A 20367-nucleotide genomic window follows, 5' to 3' on the forward strand; every position below is an offset into this window, starting at 1 on the left:
GCAGTTAAGTGAGGGAGCTGGGGTTCAAAGCTAGACTGTCTGGCTTTAGTGACTTTAGTCACTACAGTAAGACACAGAGGTGTCTCTAAGTAGAATATGTGGTTGCCATGTCTCAGCCTTTACTGCATAGCAAATCACTTCAGAACTTAGTGGCTTAAAATAACAATTGTATTGGTTTTCACATTTCTGAGTTAGTTGACTAGGCAGTTCTTTGCTGGCTTTCTTGGGCCCATCCGGCAGTTGCATTCACAGAGAGGGTGGGATGGGGCCTGGGCTCAGCGGGATTCCTGGGCCGCTTTCTCCATGTGATTTGTCTTCTCAGGCTCCTTCACAGCATGGTATCTCCAGCTCTAAGAGACTGAAGATCAAAGTTAGCAATGCCTCTGAGCACCTAAGCTTGGAAGTTGGATAGTGACACTTCTGTCTTGCTATTTTAGTCCAGGCAAGTCACAGGGCAGCTCTGATTCAGAGTGGAAGGGATGCACAAGGCATGAATTCAGAGAAGTGTGATTCTTGAGGGCTGTTTTGTAACAGGTCCAGCACAAGTCATTACTGATCCATTATAAACCAGTTTCAAAAGTAGCTCTTCTGTACCATTGCAGAATGCAGTTGAGAAGCGGGGCAGAGGGCTGTTATTCCGTAGTGCTCAAGAGGCTCCTCATTGTGCATTTTATTCAGCCACTTTTGGATAGTGTAGCTGAGGGCAGAGTATTTCCACATAGGTGAGAGCAGCCAAAGGAAATATGGCCTAAAACCCATTATCCTGTGATACAGGGTAGCCTTGGCTACACCTCTTCCCTAAAATAATGGTGTTGCGGAGCATTTTCATTTGGAGTTGAGACATTTGTGCTGTGTTTACTAGTGTGCTCCCTGTGCATTTATATTGTTGTGAGTTAGTGGCTTTGCCTTTGCATGCATATACAAGATGTTATGTCTTTTTTTTTTTTCCTCCCCAAGACAGGGTCTCACTCTGTCACCCAGGTTGGAGTACAGTGACACAATCTCAGCTCGCTGTACAACCTCTGCCTCCTAGGCCTGAGCAGTCCTCCCACCTCAGCCTCCCAAGTAGCTGGGACCACAGGCGTGTGCCAGCTATTTTTTGTGTTTTGATAAAGATAGGGTTCTACTATGTTGCCCAGGCAGGTCTTGAGCACCTGAGCTCAGGCAATCCACCTGCCTTGGCCTCCCAAAGTGCTGGAATTACTGGCATGAGCCACCACCTGGCATTATGTCGTAACCTAAAAAGAAGGGAAGGGAATACTGTATTCCACCTATCCAATTTAATGACCTTTTTTTTTGTGTGTGTGAGACGGAGTCTCACTCTGTTGCCCAGGCTGAAGTGAAGTGGCGTGATTCAGCTCACTGCAACCTCCATCTCCTGGTTTCAAGTGATTCTTACTTCTCAGCCTCCAAGTAGCTGGAATTACAGGTGTACACCACCACACAATTTTTGTATTTTTAGTAGAGACAGGATTTTACCATGTTGGCCAGGCTGGTCTCAAATTCCTGACCTCAGGCGATCTACCACCTCAGCCTCCCAAAGTGCTGGGATTACAAGCATGAACCACAGCGCCTAGCTGATTTAATACTTTTTTATGTGCTCTCTATTCATCAAACTTCATCTAAAGTTCTGAAGATACAGATAAAAGCAAAATAAAGATGCCAAATGTAATAAACTTCAAATAAGATGAACTTTCTTTAAGTGGTGTTTTATCAGTTGACATTTAATGTAAATCACTTTGTAAATCTTTGCAAAGATAGGAGGTGGAAAAACACATTTCTATAAGTTGCAAAAAACTAATAATTGTGAGCTATATTCAGTAGCTTTATAGTACATGATTAGGTTATACAGTGCTTCTCAAACCTAATTGCATATAAAAATGATGTGGAGAGTTTTTAAACACGTAAAACTCTGAGACCTCATCCTGGTAAACCAGAATCTCTGGGGACTAGGGCCCAGGATTGGGATCATTAGGTTTTCAAAACTCCCTGGGGAGGAATTCTACTCCTAGCTATGTGAGAGTAACAGGCTGGATTATTCTGCTGTCACAAACAACTATTAATAGAAAGATGGACAAAATATAGGAAGCAGTTATTTTCAGACATTGTACAAAGCTGTGATCCTGAACAAGAATTTTAAAATGAGGTAAATCCTACTGCGCCTCACAGTCTTTTGCTGGAGGCAATTTCCAGATGGTGGTGCAGGGAGGATGAACCTACATTGGAGCAGGGAAGGGAAAACCAACTAGATCTGAGTAGACACAAAATATTCAAGGAAAATGATACTGCTTGAATTTGCAGGGCAGATACTGGGAGGAGGGAGCTGCATAGAGAAAGGAGTATAGAAATCTACATAGGCATCCCTTTGGGTCTTTGCCTGAATACCAATCTGTACATGCATGGGGTGAAACCCCACAAGGCTGGGCAAGAATAATTTTCCAGGAACAATTTCCAGGAACAGGGAGCTATTAGGCTAACACTTCCAGGTAGTTTACCTAGGGCAGGGAATCATTTGTGTTCCCACCAGCCACTGTGGAGAGACCTCTATGAATAGATGGCATTCAGTGTAGACTCCTAAAGGACTACATCTGAAAGTATTATAGAACTAAATAGCCTCAGAGTAAATACTATTCTAGATCTGCGCTAACAGAACTTTAAGATGCAGAAGGGCTGGGTGCGGTGGCTCACGCCTGTGATCCAGCACTTTGGGAGGCCAAGGCGGGCGGATCACAAGGTCAGGAGAGGGAGGCCATCCTAGCCAATGTGGTGAAACCCTATCTCTACTAAAATACAAAAAATTAGCCGGGTGTGGTGATGCACACCTGTAGTCCCAGCTGTTGAGGAGGCTGAGGCAGGGGAATTGTTTGAACCCAGGAGGCGGAGATTGCAGTGAGCCGGGATCACACCACTGCACTCCAGCCGGGGCAACAGAGGGAGACTCTGTCTCAAAAAAAAAAAAAAAAAGATGCAGAAGGACCAAGGAGATTCCTAAGTAGCTGTAGTAGGCAGCCTCTAAAATGTTCCCCAGTGATTCCCCAACTGGTAGCAGTCGCTGCTTGTGTAATTTGCTGTTGTTGAATGTTGGCTACAGTTCGTGATTTGCTTCCAGTGAATATGGCAAAGCAAAAGAAGTAGTGGGATAAGGTTATCACTTGTAAAATGCAGTTATAAAAAGCTTTGTTTCTGCCTTGAATGCTCCCTCTTGCTATCATTTAGAGCCACTTCCTCTGGGGAAGCCCAGTTCCCATATTGTGAGCCAGCCCTGCAGAGAGGCCCACATTAGTAAGTGTGGGAACAGATCTGACGCTTGCCAGCAGCCATGTAGATGAGCTTGGAAGCAGATCTTCCTCTAGTCAATCCTCAAGATAACTGCAGCCCTGCTGATGACTTCATTGCCTCCTTGTGCCAGACCTTGAGCTGGAGGCACTCAGCTAAGCTTTCTGATCCACAGGAACTATGAGATCATAAATGGATTGTCTTAAGCCACTAAAGATTTGGAGTAATTTGTCATGAAGCGCAGATAAGTAACATAGTAGCTTACCTACTTGTCAAATCAAAGTAATAATTTTTAAAGGAATACAGCAAAATATAGGAATTGATAATATACATAATCTGGCATACAATTAAAAATTACTAGACAAGGCCGGGCGCGGTGGCTCACGCCTGTAATCCCAGCACTTTGGGAGGCCGAGGCGGGTGGATCACGAGGTCAAGAGATCGAGACCATCCTGGTCAACATGGTGAAACCCCGTCTCTACTAAAAATACAAAAAATTAGCTGGGCATGGTGGCACGTGCCTGTAATCCCAGCTACTCAGGAGGCTGAGGCAGGAGAATTGCCTGAACCCAGGAGGCGGAGGTTGCGGTGAGCTGAGATCGCACCATTGCACTCCAGCCTGGGTAACAAGAGCGAAACTCCGTCTCAAAAAAAAAAAAAAAAAAAAAATTACTAGACAATGAAGAAGGAGGAAAATGTCACCTATAACCAGGGGAAAAATCAGTCAATAGATGCAGACCTAGAACGGATAGAAATGATGGAATTAGTATACAATGATGTAATATGATCTCTGTGCTTAAGTATGTGAAGGGAAACATGCACAGATGAAGAGAGAAGTGGAAGATATGAAAAAGAACAGAGGCCAGGTGTGGTGGCTCACACCTGTAATCCCTGCACTTTGGGAGGCCAAGGTGGGTGGATCACCTGAGGTCAGGAGTTTGAGACCAGCCTGGCCAACATGTGGAAACTCTGTCTCTACTGAAAGTACAAAAAAAATTAGCCAGGCACAGTGATGTGCGCCTGTAATCCCAGCTACTCAAAGGCTGAGGCAGGAGAATGGCTTGAACCTGGGAGGCAGAGGTTGCAGTGAGCTGAGATCACGCCATTGGACTCCAGCCTAGGCAACAGAGCAGGACTCCATCTCAAAAAAAAAAAGAGTAGAGGAAAAGATCCGTATATTTGAGGGCATAGCAGTAGGATATGTCCATAATAAGTAACAGCGAGGAAAAAAGACTGGGAAAAAAATGAAGTGAGTCCCTCACTTGTGGGATTAAATTAGATGGTCCTACATACCTGAAATTGGAGCCCAAGAAAAAAAAAGGTGGGTCAGGGAGCAGGGTGAGAAGTGTGTCTGAAAAAACATTTGAAGAAATAGGTGGGGTGTGGTGGCTCACACCTGTAATCCCAGCACTTTTGGGAGGCCAAGGTGGGCAGATTAGCTCAGGAGTTCGAAACCAGCCGGGACAACATGGCGAAACCCTGTCTCGACTGAAAATACAAAAAATTAGCCAGGCATGGTGGTGGGTGCCTATAGTCCCAGCTACTCGGGAGGCTGAGAGAGGAGAATCACTTTAACCTGGGAAGCAGAGGTTGCAGTGAGCCAAGACAAGATCGCACCACTGCACTCCAGCCTGGGCGGCAGAGCGAGGCTCCTTCTCAAGGAAAAAAAAAGGTGGTTTTTTTTTTTTTTAATTTAAAGAAATAATAACCAAAATCTGTCAAATTTAATGGAAATTATATACTCAGTTCCAAGAAAATCCAGAAGCTAAAGCAAGATAAGCATATGTAAATAACAAATACCTTCACCTCCATGCCCAGTAAAGCATTTCTGAAAATCGGTGATAAGAAACTCTAAAGGACAGGCAGGTAAAAATGATCACAGACTTCTAGTTAGAAACTGTGCAAGTCAGAAGACAACAAAATGGTTTTTTTTCATGCATTTGTTTGTTTGTTTGTTTGAGGTAAGAGTCTAGTTCTGTTGCCCAGGCTGGAATGCAGTGGCATGACCTTGGCTCACTGCAACCTCTACTTCCTGGGTTCAAGCGACTCTTGTGCCTCAGCCTCTCAAGTAGCTGGAACTACAGGTGCATGCCATGGCGCCCAGCTAATTTTTGTATCCCAAAATGGGGTTTTCAGATGCTGAAAGAAGAACGCTGTCAACGTAAAATTCTGTGTTTTCAATAAAAAAGTAAAACTAAAATTTGTTAGACAAACGGAAGCTGAGGGAATTCATTATTATCAGCAGACAGTTGGGGGAAAGTGGATGAGGAGTATTATGGGACTTTGCTGTAATATCTTTACAACTTCCTGGGAATCTATAATTATTTCAGAATTAAAGTTGAAAATAGAAAGTCTTCCCACAAAGAAAATTTCAAGCCCAGTTGGTTTTACTAGTGAATTGAATCAAACCTTTGTGGAAGAAATAATTCTAATTGTATATAGTCTTTCAGAAAACAGAAGAGTAAAAGGACTTTCCAGTTCATTTTAGGAAGCTAGCATTACCTGATAGCAAAACCAGACAAAGACATTGCAAACAAAGAAAACTGCTAGCCAACATTCCTCGTGATTATAGATGGTTATGGATGCAATATAAAAGCACACATTAACAAACTGAGTCCTGAGTCCAGCAATATATAAAAACGATCGTCCATCACTACCAAGTGTGGTATATCCCAGGGGTGCAAGTTTAAAATTTACTTCAACAGAATAAAAGAGAAAAAAACCATTAATCTCAGCATTTGACAAAGTTTTACATCCATTCATAGTAAAACTCTTTAGCAAACTAGAAATAGAAAGGGACCTGTGGGAACTCCACAGCTAGCATCATACTTAATGTGGGGACTGGATGTTTTCCCACCAGCATCAGGAGCAAGGCAAGGAGACCCACTCTCACCACTTTTGTTCAGCATTTTGCTTGAGCTCTTGCCCTGTGCAATTGCATAAGACCCCCCCCCAAAAATAAATAAATACAGATTTGGAAAAGGTAAAGTAAAACTGTCATTATTTGCAGATAACATGATTATTTATGTAGAAAATCCTAAGGAGTCCACACAAAAGCTTTTTGAGTTGAGCAGTGTTAAGGTTTACACAAGGTCCTATACAAAAGTTGTTTGTTTTTCTGTATATTAGCATGAATAATTGGAAATTGAAATACTTAGCAATAAATATAATGAAATGTGTGCACAACCTGTGCAATGAAAACAATAAAATACTGCAGAGAGAAATTGAAGTAATAAATGAAAAGTGATGTCATTTATAGATTGGAAGACTCAATATTGTTAATATCTTGTAGTAGTCCTTTAAATTGGTCTATAGATTCAACACAACCCCAATTAAAATAGTAGTGCTCTTTGGGTAGAAATTGACATGGTAGTATTAAATTCATATGGAAATGCAAGAGCCCTGAATATTCAACACATTGGGGTCAAGGGGTGCGAGTGGTGGACAAATTTGGAGGACTCTTGCAACCTGATTTTAACACTTACTACAAAGTTAGAGTGATCAAGACAGTATGGTACTGACAAAGGTTTCAGTGTAGACATGAGATCAGTAGAACAGAGAGTTCAGAAGTAGGCCAGTTGATTTTCAACAAAGATGCCAAAGTAATTTAATGGGTAAGGGACAGTCTTTTGAAGAAAAGATTCTGAAATGACAAGATAACTATATAGAAAAAAAAAAAAACCTCAGCCTGTACCTTATGACATACACAAAAATTGAAATAGACTATCATCCTAAATGCAAAAGCTAAACTATACAGTTTTTACATGAGAACATGAGAGAAAATCTTCATGACCTTTAAGACTGCAAAGATTTATTAAGATGTAAAAAAGCATGAACTATCAAAGCAAGTTGATAAATTAAGTGGGCATCAAAACTTAAAACTTCCCTGAAAGACATTAAGAAAATACAAAAGCAAGCTGCAGACTGGGGAGAATATATTCGTAATACATTTATCTAACAAAGATTTACATTCAGTAAGAAGACAACCCAATAAATAATGGGCGTAAGATTTTTTATTTTTATTTTTATTTATTTATTTATTTATTTTTTTGAGACGGAGTTTCACTCTTGTTACCCAGGCTGGAGTGCAATGGCTCGATCTCTGCTCACCGCAACCTCCGCCTCCTGGGTTCAGGCGATTCTCCTGCCTCAGCCTCCTGAGTAGCTGGGATTACAGGCACACACCACCATGCCCAGCTAATGTTTTGTAGTTTTAGTAGAGGCGGGGTTTCACCATGTTGACCAGGATGGTCTCGATCTCCTGACCTCGTGATCCACCCGCCTCAGCCTCCCAAAGTGCTGGGATTACAGGCTTGAGCCACCGCTCCCGGCAGTGGGCATAAGATTTAAAAAGATCCTTCCCAAAAGAATACAAATATCCAGTGGCACATGAAAAGTTGATCAACATCATTAGTCATCAGGAAAATGGAAATTAAATCCACAATGAGATCTCATTCTGTATACTTCCGAATGGCCAGAATTTAAAAGGATGATGATCTGAAGCGTGGTAGGGATGTGGAGAAGCTGGACCTTGTACACATTTCTGCTGGGAATATGAAAGGAGTGGTTAGAAGTTAGCCAGATAAAAAGGACTAGGGGAAAGCTGTGGGAATGAAGCACAAGAAAAACAGACAAGCAACGTGGTCTGCGTGATAGTAAATGGTGGTGTTTGAGCATCATGTAGAGGTGGCAGGAGAGCTGAGGGGTTGTAAGTGTTCATAGTGGATTCTTCTGGCTGCTTGCGTATGCAGAAGTCTGGAGATGAGAAAGCCAGTGACAAGCGTTGGTATAATGCTGCACTGAGATGACAGGCTGTACTGGGCAGTTGCTGTAGTAGCATTAGCGAGCAGGTGGCAGAATTGAGATCTATTTGAACCAGGGCTTGAATGGGCAGTAAAATTACAAAAAGAGCACATCCCCATTTCATTTTGGAACATGTTTTTATATTTAGTGTTTTTATATTTAGTGAACTGGATTGTGATATATTAAAGATTCTCTTCCAACAAAATAATGAAACCACATTTAGAATACCAGTGGTTGCCAGGGGTCAATGATATGGGATTGGGGATGGGGAGAGGGGTGTGACTATAAAAGGACCCCAGGAAGGATCCTTCCGGTAATGGAAATGTTCTGTATCTTGACTGTATTAATATGTATGACTATATAAGATATGGCTGTATCAGTATCTTGGCTAATGTCAAAATCCTGCTGACATTTTACTATAGGTATATAAGGTAGTACCACTGGAGGAAACTGAGTAAAGAGTACATAGGATCTCGCTATATTCTTACAACTGCATATGAGTCTATAATTATCCCATAATAAAAAGTCTAATTTAAAAATAAAGTATATTGGCCGGGCGCGGTGGCTCAAGCCTGTAATCCCAGCACTTTGGGAGGCCGAGGCGGGTGGATCACAAGGTCAAGAGATCGAGACCATCCTGGTCAACATGGTGAAACCCCGTCTCTACTAAAAAACTACAAAAAATTAGCTGGGCATGGTGGCACGTGCCTGTAATCCCAGCTACTTAGGAGGCTGAGGCAGCAGAATTGCCTGAACCCAGGAGGCGGAGGTTGCGGTGAGCTGAGATCGCGCCATTGCACTCCAGCCTGGGTAACAAGAGCGAAACTCCGTCTCAAAAAAAAAAAAAAAGTATATTGATCACAGTCTGTGCCTGTAAGGTGTGTTACAACCTTACTTTAGCAGTATGGAAGAAATTAATACAGATTTATAACTAAATATCTATTTTCTGCGGCGTTTATGAGTCCCAACACTTGATTTAACTTCGATATTGTTTATCTTATGATTTCAGAGACATTCCATAAGTGGACCAATCTCAACGTCCAAACCCCTGACAGCCCTTTCAGATAAGAGGCCAAACTATGGGGAAATCCCTGTTCAAGGTACATGTCATTTGCCACAGCATTTCACCTTTACTGTCAATTTTTGGATTGTTCTGGCTTCTTTGGGGAACTGAATTACTTCCTTTGCTCTTAATATTATTTCAATCAATCTGGTATACCTTTGTATCAGAAGTTTACTAATAAATATATCTAAATTACAAGTGGGGAAAGTAGTTGTGAGTAAATGCATCTTTCATGACGGGAAATAGAGTGTACACCATTGCTAGGCACTGTTTTCGCAGTTTCCCATGGCATATGTATTATTGTCATCCCATTTTCCAGATACTAAAAATGAGGCTTAAAGAAGTTAACTTACTCAACTCAGGTTAACACAGTTAGTTACTTAGCAGTAGCCCAGGGCAGCTTGACTTCAGAGCCCATTTCAGGTTTCTATGCTGTGTTTCCTTACCACGAGGGAGCTGAGACTCTGGAAGATAAGGGTCAGCAAGTCTTTGGAGCCCTTGGGAGAACTTGCTGTTTTCACACAGCTTTTTTTTTTTTTTTTTCCTGAGATGGAGTCTCACTCCATTGCCCAGGCTGGAGTGCAGTGGCGAAATCTTGGCTTACTGCAACCTCTGCCTCCTGGGTTCAAGCAATGCTCCCACCTCAGCCTCCCAAGTAGCTGGGACTACAGGTGTGCACCACTATGCCCGGCTAATTTTTATATTTTTAATAGAGACAGGGTTTTGCCATGTTGGCCAGACTGGTCTCAAACTCCCAACCTCAGGTGATCTGCCCACCTCAGCCTCCTAAAGTGCTGGGATTATAGGCGCGAGCTACCCTACCTGGCCTTCCACATAGCTTTTTATGGTAGAGCTGGCACCAGAACCCAAGTATTCCACCTTTTGAGGTTGAGGCTCCTTCTCTTACCCCCACACTACCTCTTCATATGCGGTAGTGAAGTGCGCGTTGGAAAGATGAACTGCAACATCAAGGCGTGGTGCTGGAAAAGCAGTGCTTCATTTGGGGTGGGTGTGGCAATATTCCCAAATGTCCTCTCAGGGCCTGAGGGCTCCTAGCTGATGCAGGCCAGTTTCTTCAGGAATTCTCAGTTGTGCAAGTTAGGCTCTGTATGTTAGACTAGAAGGTTTCAAACAGGTTTGGGTCAGAAATAAGCAGACTTGTGGAAAGTATCCAATTAAAGAACCCACAGGACTGGCTCCCTGGGCTCCATGTAGCACCAGGGCCTGAAGAGTTCACTTTGGCAGTAGAACTGGCCCTATATCTGTCAGTCTTCAGTGTTCCGATAAGCTGGTTTTGTACACATTTAGGGACAATAGAACACAAGATAGTGCTGCTACTACCTTCCTGGCACAATGACTTGCCTTCTGCCCTGCTTCTTGGCTTCTGGTTCATTTGTCAGTCATTGGCTAAGCTCTTTTCTCCCCTCAGAAGGTTTTGCTAAGGGAACAAATAGTGGAAGGTTTAGTTTTCTTAACCCAAATTCTCTGCATCTCTCCTTCCTCTCTTTATATCTCACCTCCCAGATGAACCCACAAAAGATTTGCATGTGTGTGTGGAGCAGAGATCTTGGCCTTGCCATGACCTGGCTGTTAACCTCAACCTTTTTTGGTGCTGTCTCCTCATCTGTAAATTGATAATGAATACCTAGCTTGCTGGGTTCCTGGGCTCTTAACCCCTGTGGTTGCTGAGGTTGTCAAGGACTGCTTTGTCCCCAACCCAGCCAGCTCAGTCCTAATCTGATGTGACCTGTCAGCACCGTTTGGCACTGTTGAGCGCTCTGTCGTCTAGGACATTCTTTTTGGTTTCCCTTATACTACACTCCTGTGCCTTCTCCTCTCTGTCAGGCTGCTTCTCCTCCATCTCCTTTGTGGCTTTTTTCTTTTTTTGTTTTTGTTTTTGTTTTTTGAGACGGAATCTCACAGCCAGGCTGGAGTGCAGTGGCACGATCTCTACTCACTGCAACATTTGCCTCCTGGGTTCAAGCAATTCTCCTGCCTTAGCCTCCCAAGTAGCTGGATTACAGGTACAGACCACCATGCTCGGCTAATTTTTGTATTTTTAGTGGAGACAGGGTTTTACCACTTTGGCCAGGTTGGCCTCAAACTCCTTACCTCGGGGTGATCTACCTGCCTTGGCCTCCCAAAGTGCTGGGATTATAGGCATGAGCCACCACGCCCCGCCTGGCTTTTCTCTTCCTGACCTGTACATGGAGGTGTGGCTCAGAGCTCAGTCTGGGCGTTTGCTCTTTGTCCTCACTCTCTGTTATTGTATACTGTCTCTCATGACTTTAAATACTCCTTTTGTGCTGAGGACTGTTAGATTTGCATCTCTTGCCTGTTGTTCTCCCCTGGACTCTAGATTCATATATCCAATTGCCTACTTGACATCTCCATTTTGATATTGTATATTCTCAGAGAGTGTGTCCAGGACAAGATTCCCTCATTTTCCAAACTTGTTCTACATGTAATCTGCCTTCCCCATCTCCATTCATGGTGGTTTCATCCTCAGAAACTTTGGAGTCATCCTTAACTCCCTTCTTCATCTTAGACTTGTTCAGCTGTTTAGGAAATCCCATCAGCTCTACTTTCAAAATATGTCTGGATTAAGAGCATTGCTCTTTTCTCTACTGTCACCTCCCTGATGTAAGCCACCAGGGATTATGAAAAGATCAGATTATGAAAAGATTCATAATCACGCTCACTGTCTATTCTTGACACTATAGCTTGGAAAACAGAAATTTAAACCTACTGCTCTAGTCAAACCCTCCACTGCACCCGTTTCTTTCAGAGGAAGAGTCAGAATTCTCTCAGGGGCCGCCAGACCCTCCCAGCCTGGCCTCAGTGTCCTCTCTAGCCTCCTCGCTTTCTTGCTCACACTGCCTCACCACATGGATTTCTCTGCTGTCCCTGGGCACTTGGACATGCTCCTGACTTAGAAACCTTGCACTGGTGCTTCCTTTGCTGGAACCCTCTGCCAGACCGAATCTCCTCAGCAAGGCCCTGAGCACCACCATATTTAAAGATGGAAACCACTCCTCCTCCCACACACCCCTTTCTCTGCTTGCTCTCCTTATCACTGGTCCCCTTCTAACAACCCGTATGGTTTGTCTATAATTTTTATTGTCTTTCTGTCATTTCCCTGAATTGTAAGGCCCATAAGGCAAGATTGGTGTCTGTTTTATTCACCAAGGCATCCTCAGCACCGTAGAAGTACTGGACTCTTGATGAAAAATTGAGAGATGAGTGAAAGAAAGAAGAATTAAAGCTTGTAAAGTGCTTAGCACAAATTCTAGCCCATAGTAAGTGTTTGATGTTCGATTTTATTACTTTATGTGTGAACTTTTTCTAAGTAGTACAAGTTTCTGAGAGTGATAGCTCTTATTGGTCCACAAGTCAAAGATTTTAGATGCCTGAATTGCCTGTAGGATTTTGCTTAGCTGCCAGCAAATAACTAAAGCACCCACACAAGTTGTGTCCTAGGCATCTTTAAAAAGCTCTCTGTGTTGAAGGCAGAGATTGAAACCAGGATTTCAGGAACATTTCCACTGTGCTGCTTGGTAGGTGTGCCCTGGTTTTGTCAGTAGTTAGCCTTTTGACCTTCTTCAGTCTGGATCAGGTGTGATCAGAGCCAGTGCAAGCATGCAGCAGCCTCTGAGAGTAAGCATAACGCTGTGCCATTGCCCTAAAGCCGTTGAGTCCAGTGTGGGTGCAGTGGTGTAGCTGCAAGCCTGAGAAAGCCCAGGAGGAGGAGAGACCCTCATCTGAGGGTACTGAGGTGATCCTGGGGCATCAGAGCACACTGATGCTCCATGTTCAAGGTGGCCTCTGAGGAGAGTGGAGTGCTGCACTCAGAAATGGCTCAGGGCCTTCCCATACCTCCTGAGCTCAGCTGAAGCCAACCCTTGAGGCCTTCTCCACTCTCTACTGCTGCTTACCAGGCTTATCTTGATGGGGTCAGAGCAGGGTGAGGTTTACCAGGAGAAGCCAGCACCAGTAGTGTCTCCCAAGCTTACCTGAGTCATTTGTTAAAATATGGGATTTCAGGCCTCCCCATATGGCCTTCCCTCAGATCTACTCACGTAGACTACCCGGGAAAGGAAGCTTGGATATACCATTTTCACAAGCCCCCCAAGTGACTCTTAGGAATGGGTAAATTTGGAATATTATTGTGGAAAGACTACCATTTAATTATTTCTGTAACCTTGGCTTTTGTGGGTAGGGAATGGGTATGGAAGGCCTGTAGGCCAAGGTTATCGAAGACAGATTAAATGCATTAAGATTCTATTCCTGGCTCTTATTTATCATCTGGTGATGCATCAAATGGTAGTGCCAGCAGTATGGGGTACGTGCCATCAGTCTGTGTAATGGTGGTCTCATTCTATACTTAAGTCTGTTGTCATGCCTTAGTGGAGCCTGGTTGAAACATTGCAAATACGGGAGAAGGGAAACAAACACACTTAGGTGAATCTGTATCACAGTAGTTGATACTGTGACCTTTTATCTTGAATAGTCATTTGAGAAAGGAACCATTCAGAAAACTAAGAACAACCAAATGATTCGTGGCCATGAAAGGCCACCTTGGTTTTCCAAACTGTGATGAGAGTAGGATTTTTGAGCTCTGTCTTGAACTGCTTTTCTTCCTTGGTTGTCTTATTTACTTTAAAATTTTAAAATATAGTGTGTAATTTTTGTTTTAAAAATTTTAGTGGCTTCATTACTGAAGTTTAAAACGTTGCTGCCTCTTGTTCTACAATAGGTGGTTTTTTATCTTTTAGCATCATGCACTTGCAGGAAAATGTTTCATACCAGAGAAATCTTATTATATAAATACACTTAATCAAATATTTTTTTGTTGGTATTACCAGCAGTTGAATTAAATGCCTGGGGTTGTGACTGGTATCACCTTCTACACTATCCACCTTGTAGATAGTGTATGAATTAGCATTTGTGCCCTAAGCAGAAAAGCACAGATTCTGCTACCAAGTACATGGATACAGGTAGTCTAAAAGTGCACAGTGACCAGGTAAGCTCCAGAATGTTAAGCATAAACCTCAGTTGGTTGTTGTAAATGGTTGAGAACCCTGGGGATTGCCTGTGTGCCTCAGCTCAGACCTTAGGAAGTTGATTAGTCTAAGTGTAGTTGTGTTCTGTAAGGAAATTCATACCATTATTATCTGTCTAAATTGTGTTACTTGATGCTAGAGATTTTTATAAACTGAGTATTTTGAGAAAAATTGATTTATGTTATGGGTACATACCATAAATTTGTATGAAGTTAGGAGGTTTTACTGGAAAGCCAAACCTTCTGTTTAAAAAGTTTCACAGAATTTTCCTTTTTTACTCTAAATCAGATTCTGCCTCAGCTTCAGATCTAGCCTCAGGCCATGAACGTCTCAGGATGAATTGAGATAGAAATCCTTCCCTCCTGCACTTTACAGTTCAATTGGATATTTAGGCACTCCCCACCTCTTCTTCCTCTTCCCTGTGGTTCTTGGTGTTTGTCTTGATAAAAATCAGAATATCTTGGCTCCTATTTTTTTCCCCAACATATTATGATGAAAATGTTCAAACATACAGAAAAGTTGCAAGAACTTGTGCCGTGAATTATCCACATACAGCCTAGATTCCGTCGCATTGTTTTATATTTGCTTTATCACAAAGTAAGTTACCATTCCTTCAACATGTATATCAGTATTTAAGGTGTTCTGTCTCTCTGTGTGTTTAAACTCTTCCTTTTGAAATAAGTTTACACTTAAAAAAAAATTAGAGTTTCCTTCCCCCAGCTTCTCTTACAGGAACATCCTACATAACTGTAGAACAATTGTCAAAAGTAAGAAATTAATATCAGTAAAATATTATTAACCTGCAGAATTTATTTGGATTTTACCAGTCTTTCCACTAATGTCCTTTTCTAATTCTAGGATAAAATCTAGGGTCCTACTTGCCATTTAGTTGTCTTACCTCATTAGTCCCACCAGTCTGCAACTGCTTCTCACTCTTTTCCTATCTTTCATGACCTCAACACTTTTGAAAAATACTGGTTATTTTGCAGACTGTCTCTCAGTATGGGCTTGTTTGATATTTTCTCCTGATTTAAGTTGAGTTTATGGGTTTTTTCCCTTTTTTTTTGAGACAAGATCTCACTGTGTCACCCAGTCTGGAGTGTAATGGCGCTATCTCGGCTCACTTGCAACCTCCTGGGCTCAAGCAGTTCTTGTGCCTCAGCCTTCCGAGTCACTGGCATTACAGTGGGATTATAGGCGCACACCATCACACCCAGCTAAATTTTTTGTATTTTTTGGTAGAGATGGAGTTTCACTATGTTAGCCAGACTGGTCTCGAACTCCTGACCTTAAGTGATCTGCCCACCTTGGCCTCTCAACAGTGCTAGCATTACAGGCATGAGCCACAGTTGTTACTGTGGTGTTTTCCTGGTGGCTTTCTATTTCCTCATTCCATCTGTAAGGAATTATTTATATAAATTATTCTGTTTACATCATTTATTTATATTAGTATAGACTCATAGATATTTATTACTTGGATTACAGTGTACTACCATTTTTATTTGTTTTGTTGTCACATTATTCCATCAGAGGCTGTTAGGAGATCTTTCACACTGACTCCTTGCTCCTTCAGTGCACCTTCCCTCCACCCGTTGAAGTACTTACTGGCATCATAAGATGCTCCAGTCTCATCTTGTTTTTTTTTTTTCTTCCTGCACCAGTCCTGGAGTCAACCATTTCTCTAAGGAGTTCAGGTTACTTTTTTTTTTTTTTTTTTTTTTTTTTGAGACAGAGTCTCGCCCTGCCACTGGAGTGCAATGGCACTTTCTTGGGCCACTGCAACCTCCACCTCCTGGGTTCAAGCAATTCTTCTGTCTCAGCCTCCCAAGTCGTTCGGATTACAGGCGCATGTCACCACGCCCAGCTAATTTTTTTCTATATTTAGTAGAGATGGGGTTTCACCATGTTGTCCAGGCTGGTCTCAAACTCCTGACCTTGTAATCCACCTGCCTTGGCCTCATGCTGGGATTACAGGCATGAGCCAACAGGCTTGGTCGAGTTCTGGCTACTTTTATTAGAGGATAGCATTGAGAAACCAAGATCCAGGCGCTAGATGTGCTCATTGCTACTGGGGTTTCACAGCCTTTAGTCCCTCCCTGGATAGAACTAGGGAAATTGTATGTATATGTACCAACCCATGTATATACACTATTCTGTCTGTCTGTCTGTCTGTCTACCTATCTTGTCTATCCACCTATCCACTCACCCACCTACCTAGCCAGCTGCCTGTCTTCCTACCTACCTGCCTATCTTATCTGTCTGTCTGCCTGCCTATTTATCAAAAACTGTAAGTTTGTACTGATACCTGACTCAAAGCCATCACCAAAGGGTTCATTCCAGCCTCCCTGTTCTTACCTGTAACTTCTTTCTTTTGGGGGTGAGAAACCTGTCTCTCATTATCTGTAGTATATTTACTTATTTGTTCAACCTTAATATACATAAACAGTAGCTTCAGAGCTATTAAGCCATAACCCTGTGAGAATAAAACTGGTTTTATTTGTGAGAAGTAAATTTACCAACTCCAGTGTTTGTGTAGAGTTGTTTTTGTCTTTAACCTTATAGTATCTAGCCAAAACACTTCTTTTCCTCAGAGCTACTTAGGCCAGTTCCCTTTCCCTCCTCCCTTCAGTTGATCTGTCATGCTTTTATAATGCAGTTAGATTAATTTGTCATAGTCTGCATTCTGTTCTCCTCTCCTCCTCTCCCTCCATCCCCCTTGTTCTGGTTGATTAAAAAAATTTACATATGATAAAAATCTCTGGTGTAGAGTTTGTGGGTTTTGACAAACCATAGCCGTTTGTCCGTCATCATAGTTATACAGTTCTGTACACAAGAGTTCCATCACACCCAAAATTCCCTCAGGCTAATCTTTTGTAGTCAACCTACCATACAGCCCATTCCTGAGCAACCACTGATGTTTCTCATCCCTATAGTTATACGTTTTCTAGACTACATATAAATGAAATCATACAGCATACACTTTTTTTTTTTTTTTAAGTCTTGCTTCTCTCACTTAGCAGCATGTTTTTATTTTGCTGTTATTGGGCAGAGTGTTTTATAAATAAATAATCAGTTAGATCTAGTTGGTTGTATTGTTTAAGTCTAGGTCTTCTATATTTACTCATTTTCTTTCTGTCTGCTCGTTTCTAGCAATTACTGAGAGAATAGTCTTGAACTCTGAAAGTCTAGTTATGGATTTATTTCTCCTTTTAGTTTTATCAGTTTTGCCTCATGTGTCTTAAAGCTCTGTTGGTAGATGCATACACATTTGGGAATGTTACGTCTTCTTAAAGAACTAGCGCCTTTATTCATTTTTTTTCTTTTTAATCTCTGATAGTATCCCTTGTTCTGAAATTTAAAGTAAGTTTCTTATAGACAGTTTATAGTTTAGTCTTTTTTATTCATTCTGACATTTTATCTTTTAATTGGTGGATTTAGACCATTCTCATCTAATATGATTATTGTTGTGATTAGATTAAAATCTACCACCTTGTCATGTTTTGTATTTGACCCATCTATTCTGCTTCTTTTTCCTTTTTCTGCCTTCTCTTGACCATTTTTTAATTGTTTTATCTCCCTTACTGACTTTTTATTTGTACCCATTAAATTCTTTCAGTGGTTGCCTTAGGTTAAAGTTTGTCAGCCTTGGCCTTATTGGCCTCCACATAACTGTTTGGGGGGGATTATTTTGTGCATTATAGGAGATTTAGCAGTATCCCTGCTCTCTACCCACTAGAGTGCCAGTATCACTCCCATTTCCCCAGTTGTAGCAACCAAAAACGCCTCTAATTTTTGACTGTCATAACTGGGGGGTATGGGGATGATAACCTAATAATCCCTTGAGGGGCAAATTTGCCCGCAGTTGAAAACCAGAGACATGGTTTTCACAGTTTTATTTGTCTAATTTTAGCAGAGAGATGGAAACTATAAGAGAAAATCAAGTAGGAAATGCTCCCAATCTTGCATATTGTCTGCCTTTTCCCTTAGAGACTTTATTACACTTAATATCATGTTTTCAAGGTTTATCCATGTTGTAGCATGAAACAGTTTCCTTTCATTTTAAGGCTGAGGCTGGACACTGGCTCATGCCTGTAATCCCAGCAGCTAGGGAGGCTGAGGGAAGAAGATTGCTTGAGCCCAGAAGTTTAAGACTAGCCTGGGCAACATAGTGAGACCTCATCTCTATAAAATTTTTCTTTAAAAATGATATATTAATCATAGTTATTGTAAAAGCCCTGTAGATAGTTCCAGTATCTGTGTCATTGGGTTTTTGTTGATTACTTTGTATCTTGGTGTAGTGAGCTGGGTATGTTGGCTTCTTCCTGCTTTTTGTGTATTTTACAATTCTTTGTTGAAAGCTAGACATCTTATATGGACAGTAGATAGATAATATGCCTTGAAATGGACACCTCTTTTCTTCTACTTAGGTCTTTAAATGTGGGAGTTTGACTTACTCTGCTCAGGAGCTGGGCTGAGTTTGAGGTTTGTTGTTGCTGTAGTTACCTTCAGTGCAGAACAGGCTTCCAGTGTCTCCACTAATACTTTGTGTTTAGAGTGGGAAATAGTTTTCCAGAGGACTTTTCTTAATGCCTATTCCAATTTCAGTTTTAGGCAGTCCTTTGCATTTTATCTCATTGAGAAAGCCTTTGTTACCCTCTTACAGTGCTTTCAGCTGAGCTTTCTGTTTGTTCATTCACTGAGGGCATATTTTCCTTTATAACATTGATCATATTTCTAATAGCTGCTTTTAAGTTCATTTCTGCCATTTCTAGCACGTAGCATCTTCAGGTAGGTTTCCATTTCTTTTGAGTATGGCTCACTTTCTTTTTTCTTTGTATGTCTAGTAATTTTGAGTTGTGTCTTGGGCATAAGAATCACATATTTTAGAGGGGTTTTTTTTGTTTGTTTGTTTGTTTGTATTTTGAGACAGGGTCTCACTCTGTCGCCCAGGTTGGAGTGCAGTGATATGATCCTAACTCAGTGTAGCCTTGACTTCCTGGGCTCAAGCTGTCCTCCCACATCAGTCCCCAAGTAGCTAAGACTACAGATGTGCATCATCATGTCTAGCTAATGTTTTTGTAGAGATGTGATCTTGCTCTGTTGCCCAAGCTGGTGGTCTCAGACTCCTGGGCTCATGCAGTCCTCCTGCCTCAGCTTCCCAGAGTATTGGGATTACAGGTGTGAGCCACTGCGCCTGGCTGAGAGTCTTGATTCTTTTACATTCCTCTGCAAAGTATTGGTGTTTGTTTTAGCAGTTATCTTAACTCACCTCAGACTCCAAACTCTCCCTGCAGCTGAAATACCTGTTTGGTTATTTTGTCCTTAATTCAGCTTTTTGGAGCATGAGTACTTGTGGACTTCAGAAGTCAGTGAAGGATTTGGACAGAGTTTATATACAAACTCTTGGCTCCTTTTTGGTGGCTCCCCCTTCCTGGTATTTTCCCTACACCCTCACTTTCAAATTGCTGTTGTTGTCTCAGGATACGTCCTCTGGTTCTTCAAGACAGTAAGACTGGGTTTCTCTACCAAATCTTAGCTGCGCCACTTGGCCTCAATCAATAAAAGCTTATATTTTAAAACCTATTTTGCCTACAGCTTTGATTTGGGAAACAATAAAAGGACAACTACCTGTACCTGTTTATTTCAGCAATTAGAGAGTATTAACTAGCAGACCTGGGACTCCCATGTTACGTATCTGTCTGAAGTAATCAGAATGTATCTCTGTTTAGGTTTACCCATTTATCTGAGCCCTGGATCTCCTCCTCTTGGGCTTTCTCAGATGCTATTGACCTTATGCTCTTGATTGATTATTTTCTTCTTCTATATCTTCAACTTTATCTTCTTTACTGGCTAGCTCCTTTCTGTCATTTAAAAATACATCTTTCTGAGGCCGGGCGCAGTGGCTCAAGCCTGTAATCCCAGCACTTTGGGAGGCCGAGGCGGGTGGATCACGAGGTCAAGAGATCGAGACCATCCTGGTCAACATGGTGAAACCCCGTCTCTACTAAAACTACAAAAAATTAGCTGGGCATGGTGGTGCGTGCCTGTAATCCCAGCTACTCAGGAGGCTGAGGCAGGAGAATTGCCTGAACCCAGGCTGGAGTGCAATGGCGCGATCTCGGCTCACCGCAACCTCCGCCTCCCGGGTTCAGGCAATTCTCC

At 42.0% G+C, this 20367-nt stretch overlaps 1 protein-coding gene across 5 annotated transcripts in view; it reads left to right on the forward strand.

Moving 5' to 3' along the window:
- SPECC1L (sperm antigen with calponin homology and coiled-coil domains 1 like) overlaps positions 1-20367 on the forward strand; it is a 152452-nt gene that overhangs the window by 78706 nt on the left and 53379 nt on the right. For all 5 annotated transcript variants that reach the window (XR_004262237.1, XR_004262238.1, XM_032256621.1 and 2 more), the window contains one exon: positions 9089-9179. Coding sequence is in view for 3 of the 5 variants with exons in the window: in XM_032256621.1 (XP_032112512.1) it covers positions 9089-9179 (91 nt within the window). In the remaining 2 variants the exon portion in view is untranslated. The remainder of the gene's footprint in view (positions 1-9088; positions 9180-20367) is intronic.

This window comes from Sapajus apella, unplaced genomic scaffold (genome assembly GCF_009761245.1).
Source record: "Sapajus apella isolate SASKATOON/1434 unplaced genomic scaffold, GSC_monkey_1.0 scaffold95, whole genome shotgun sequence".
Classification (NCBI taxonomy): domain Eukaryota; kingdom Metazoa; phylum Chordata; class Mammalia; order Primates; family Cebidae; genus Sapajus; species Sapajus apella.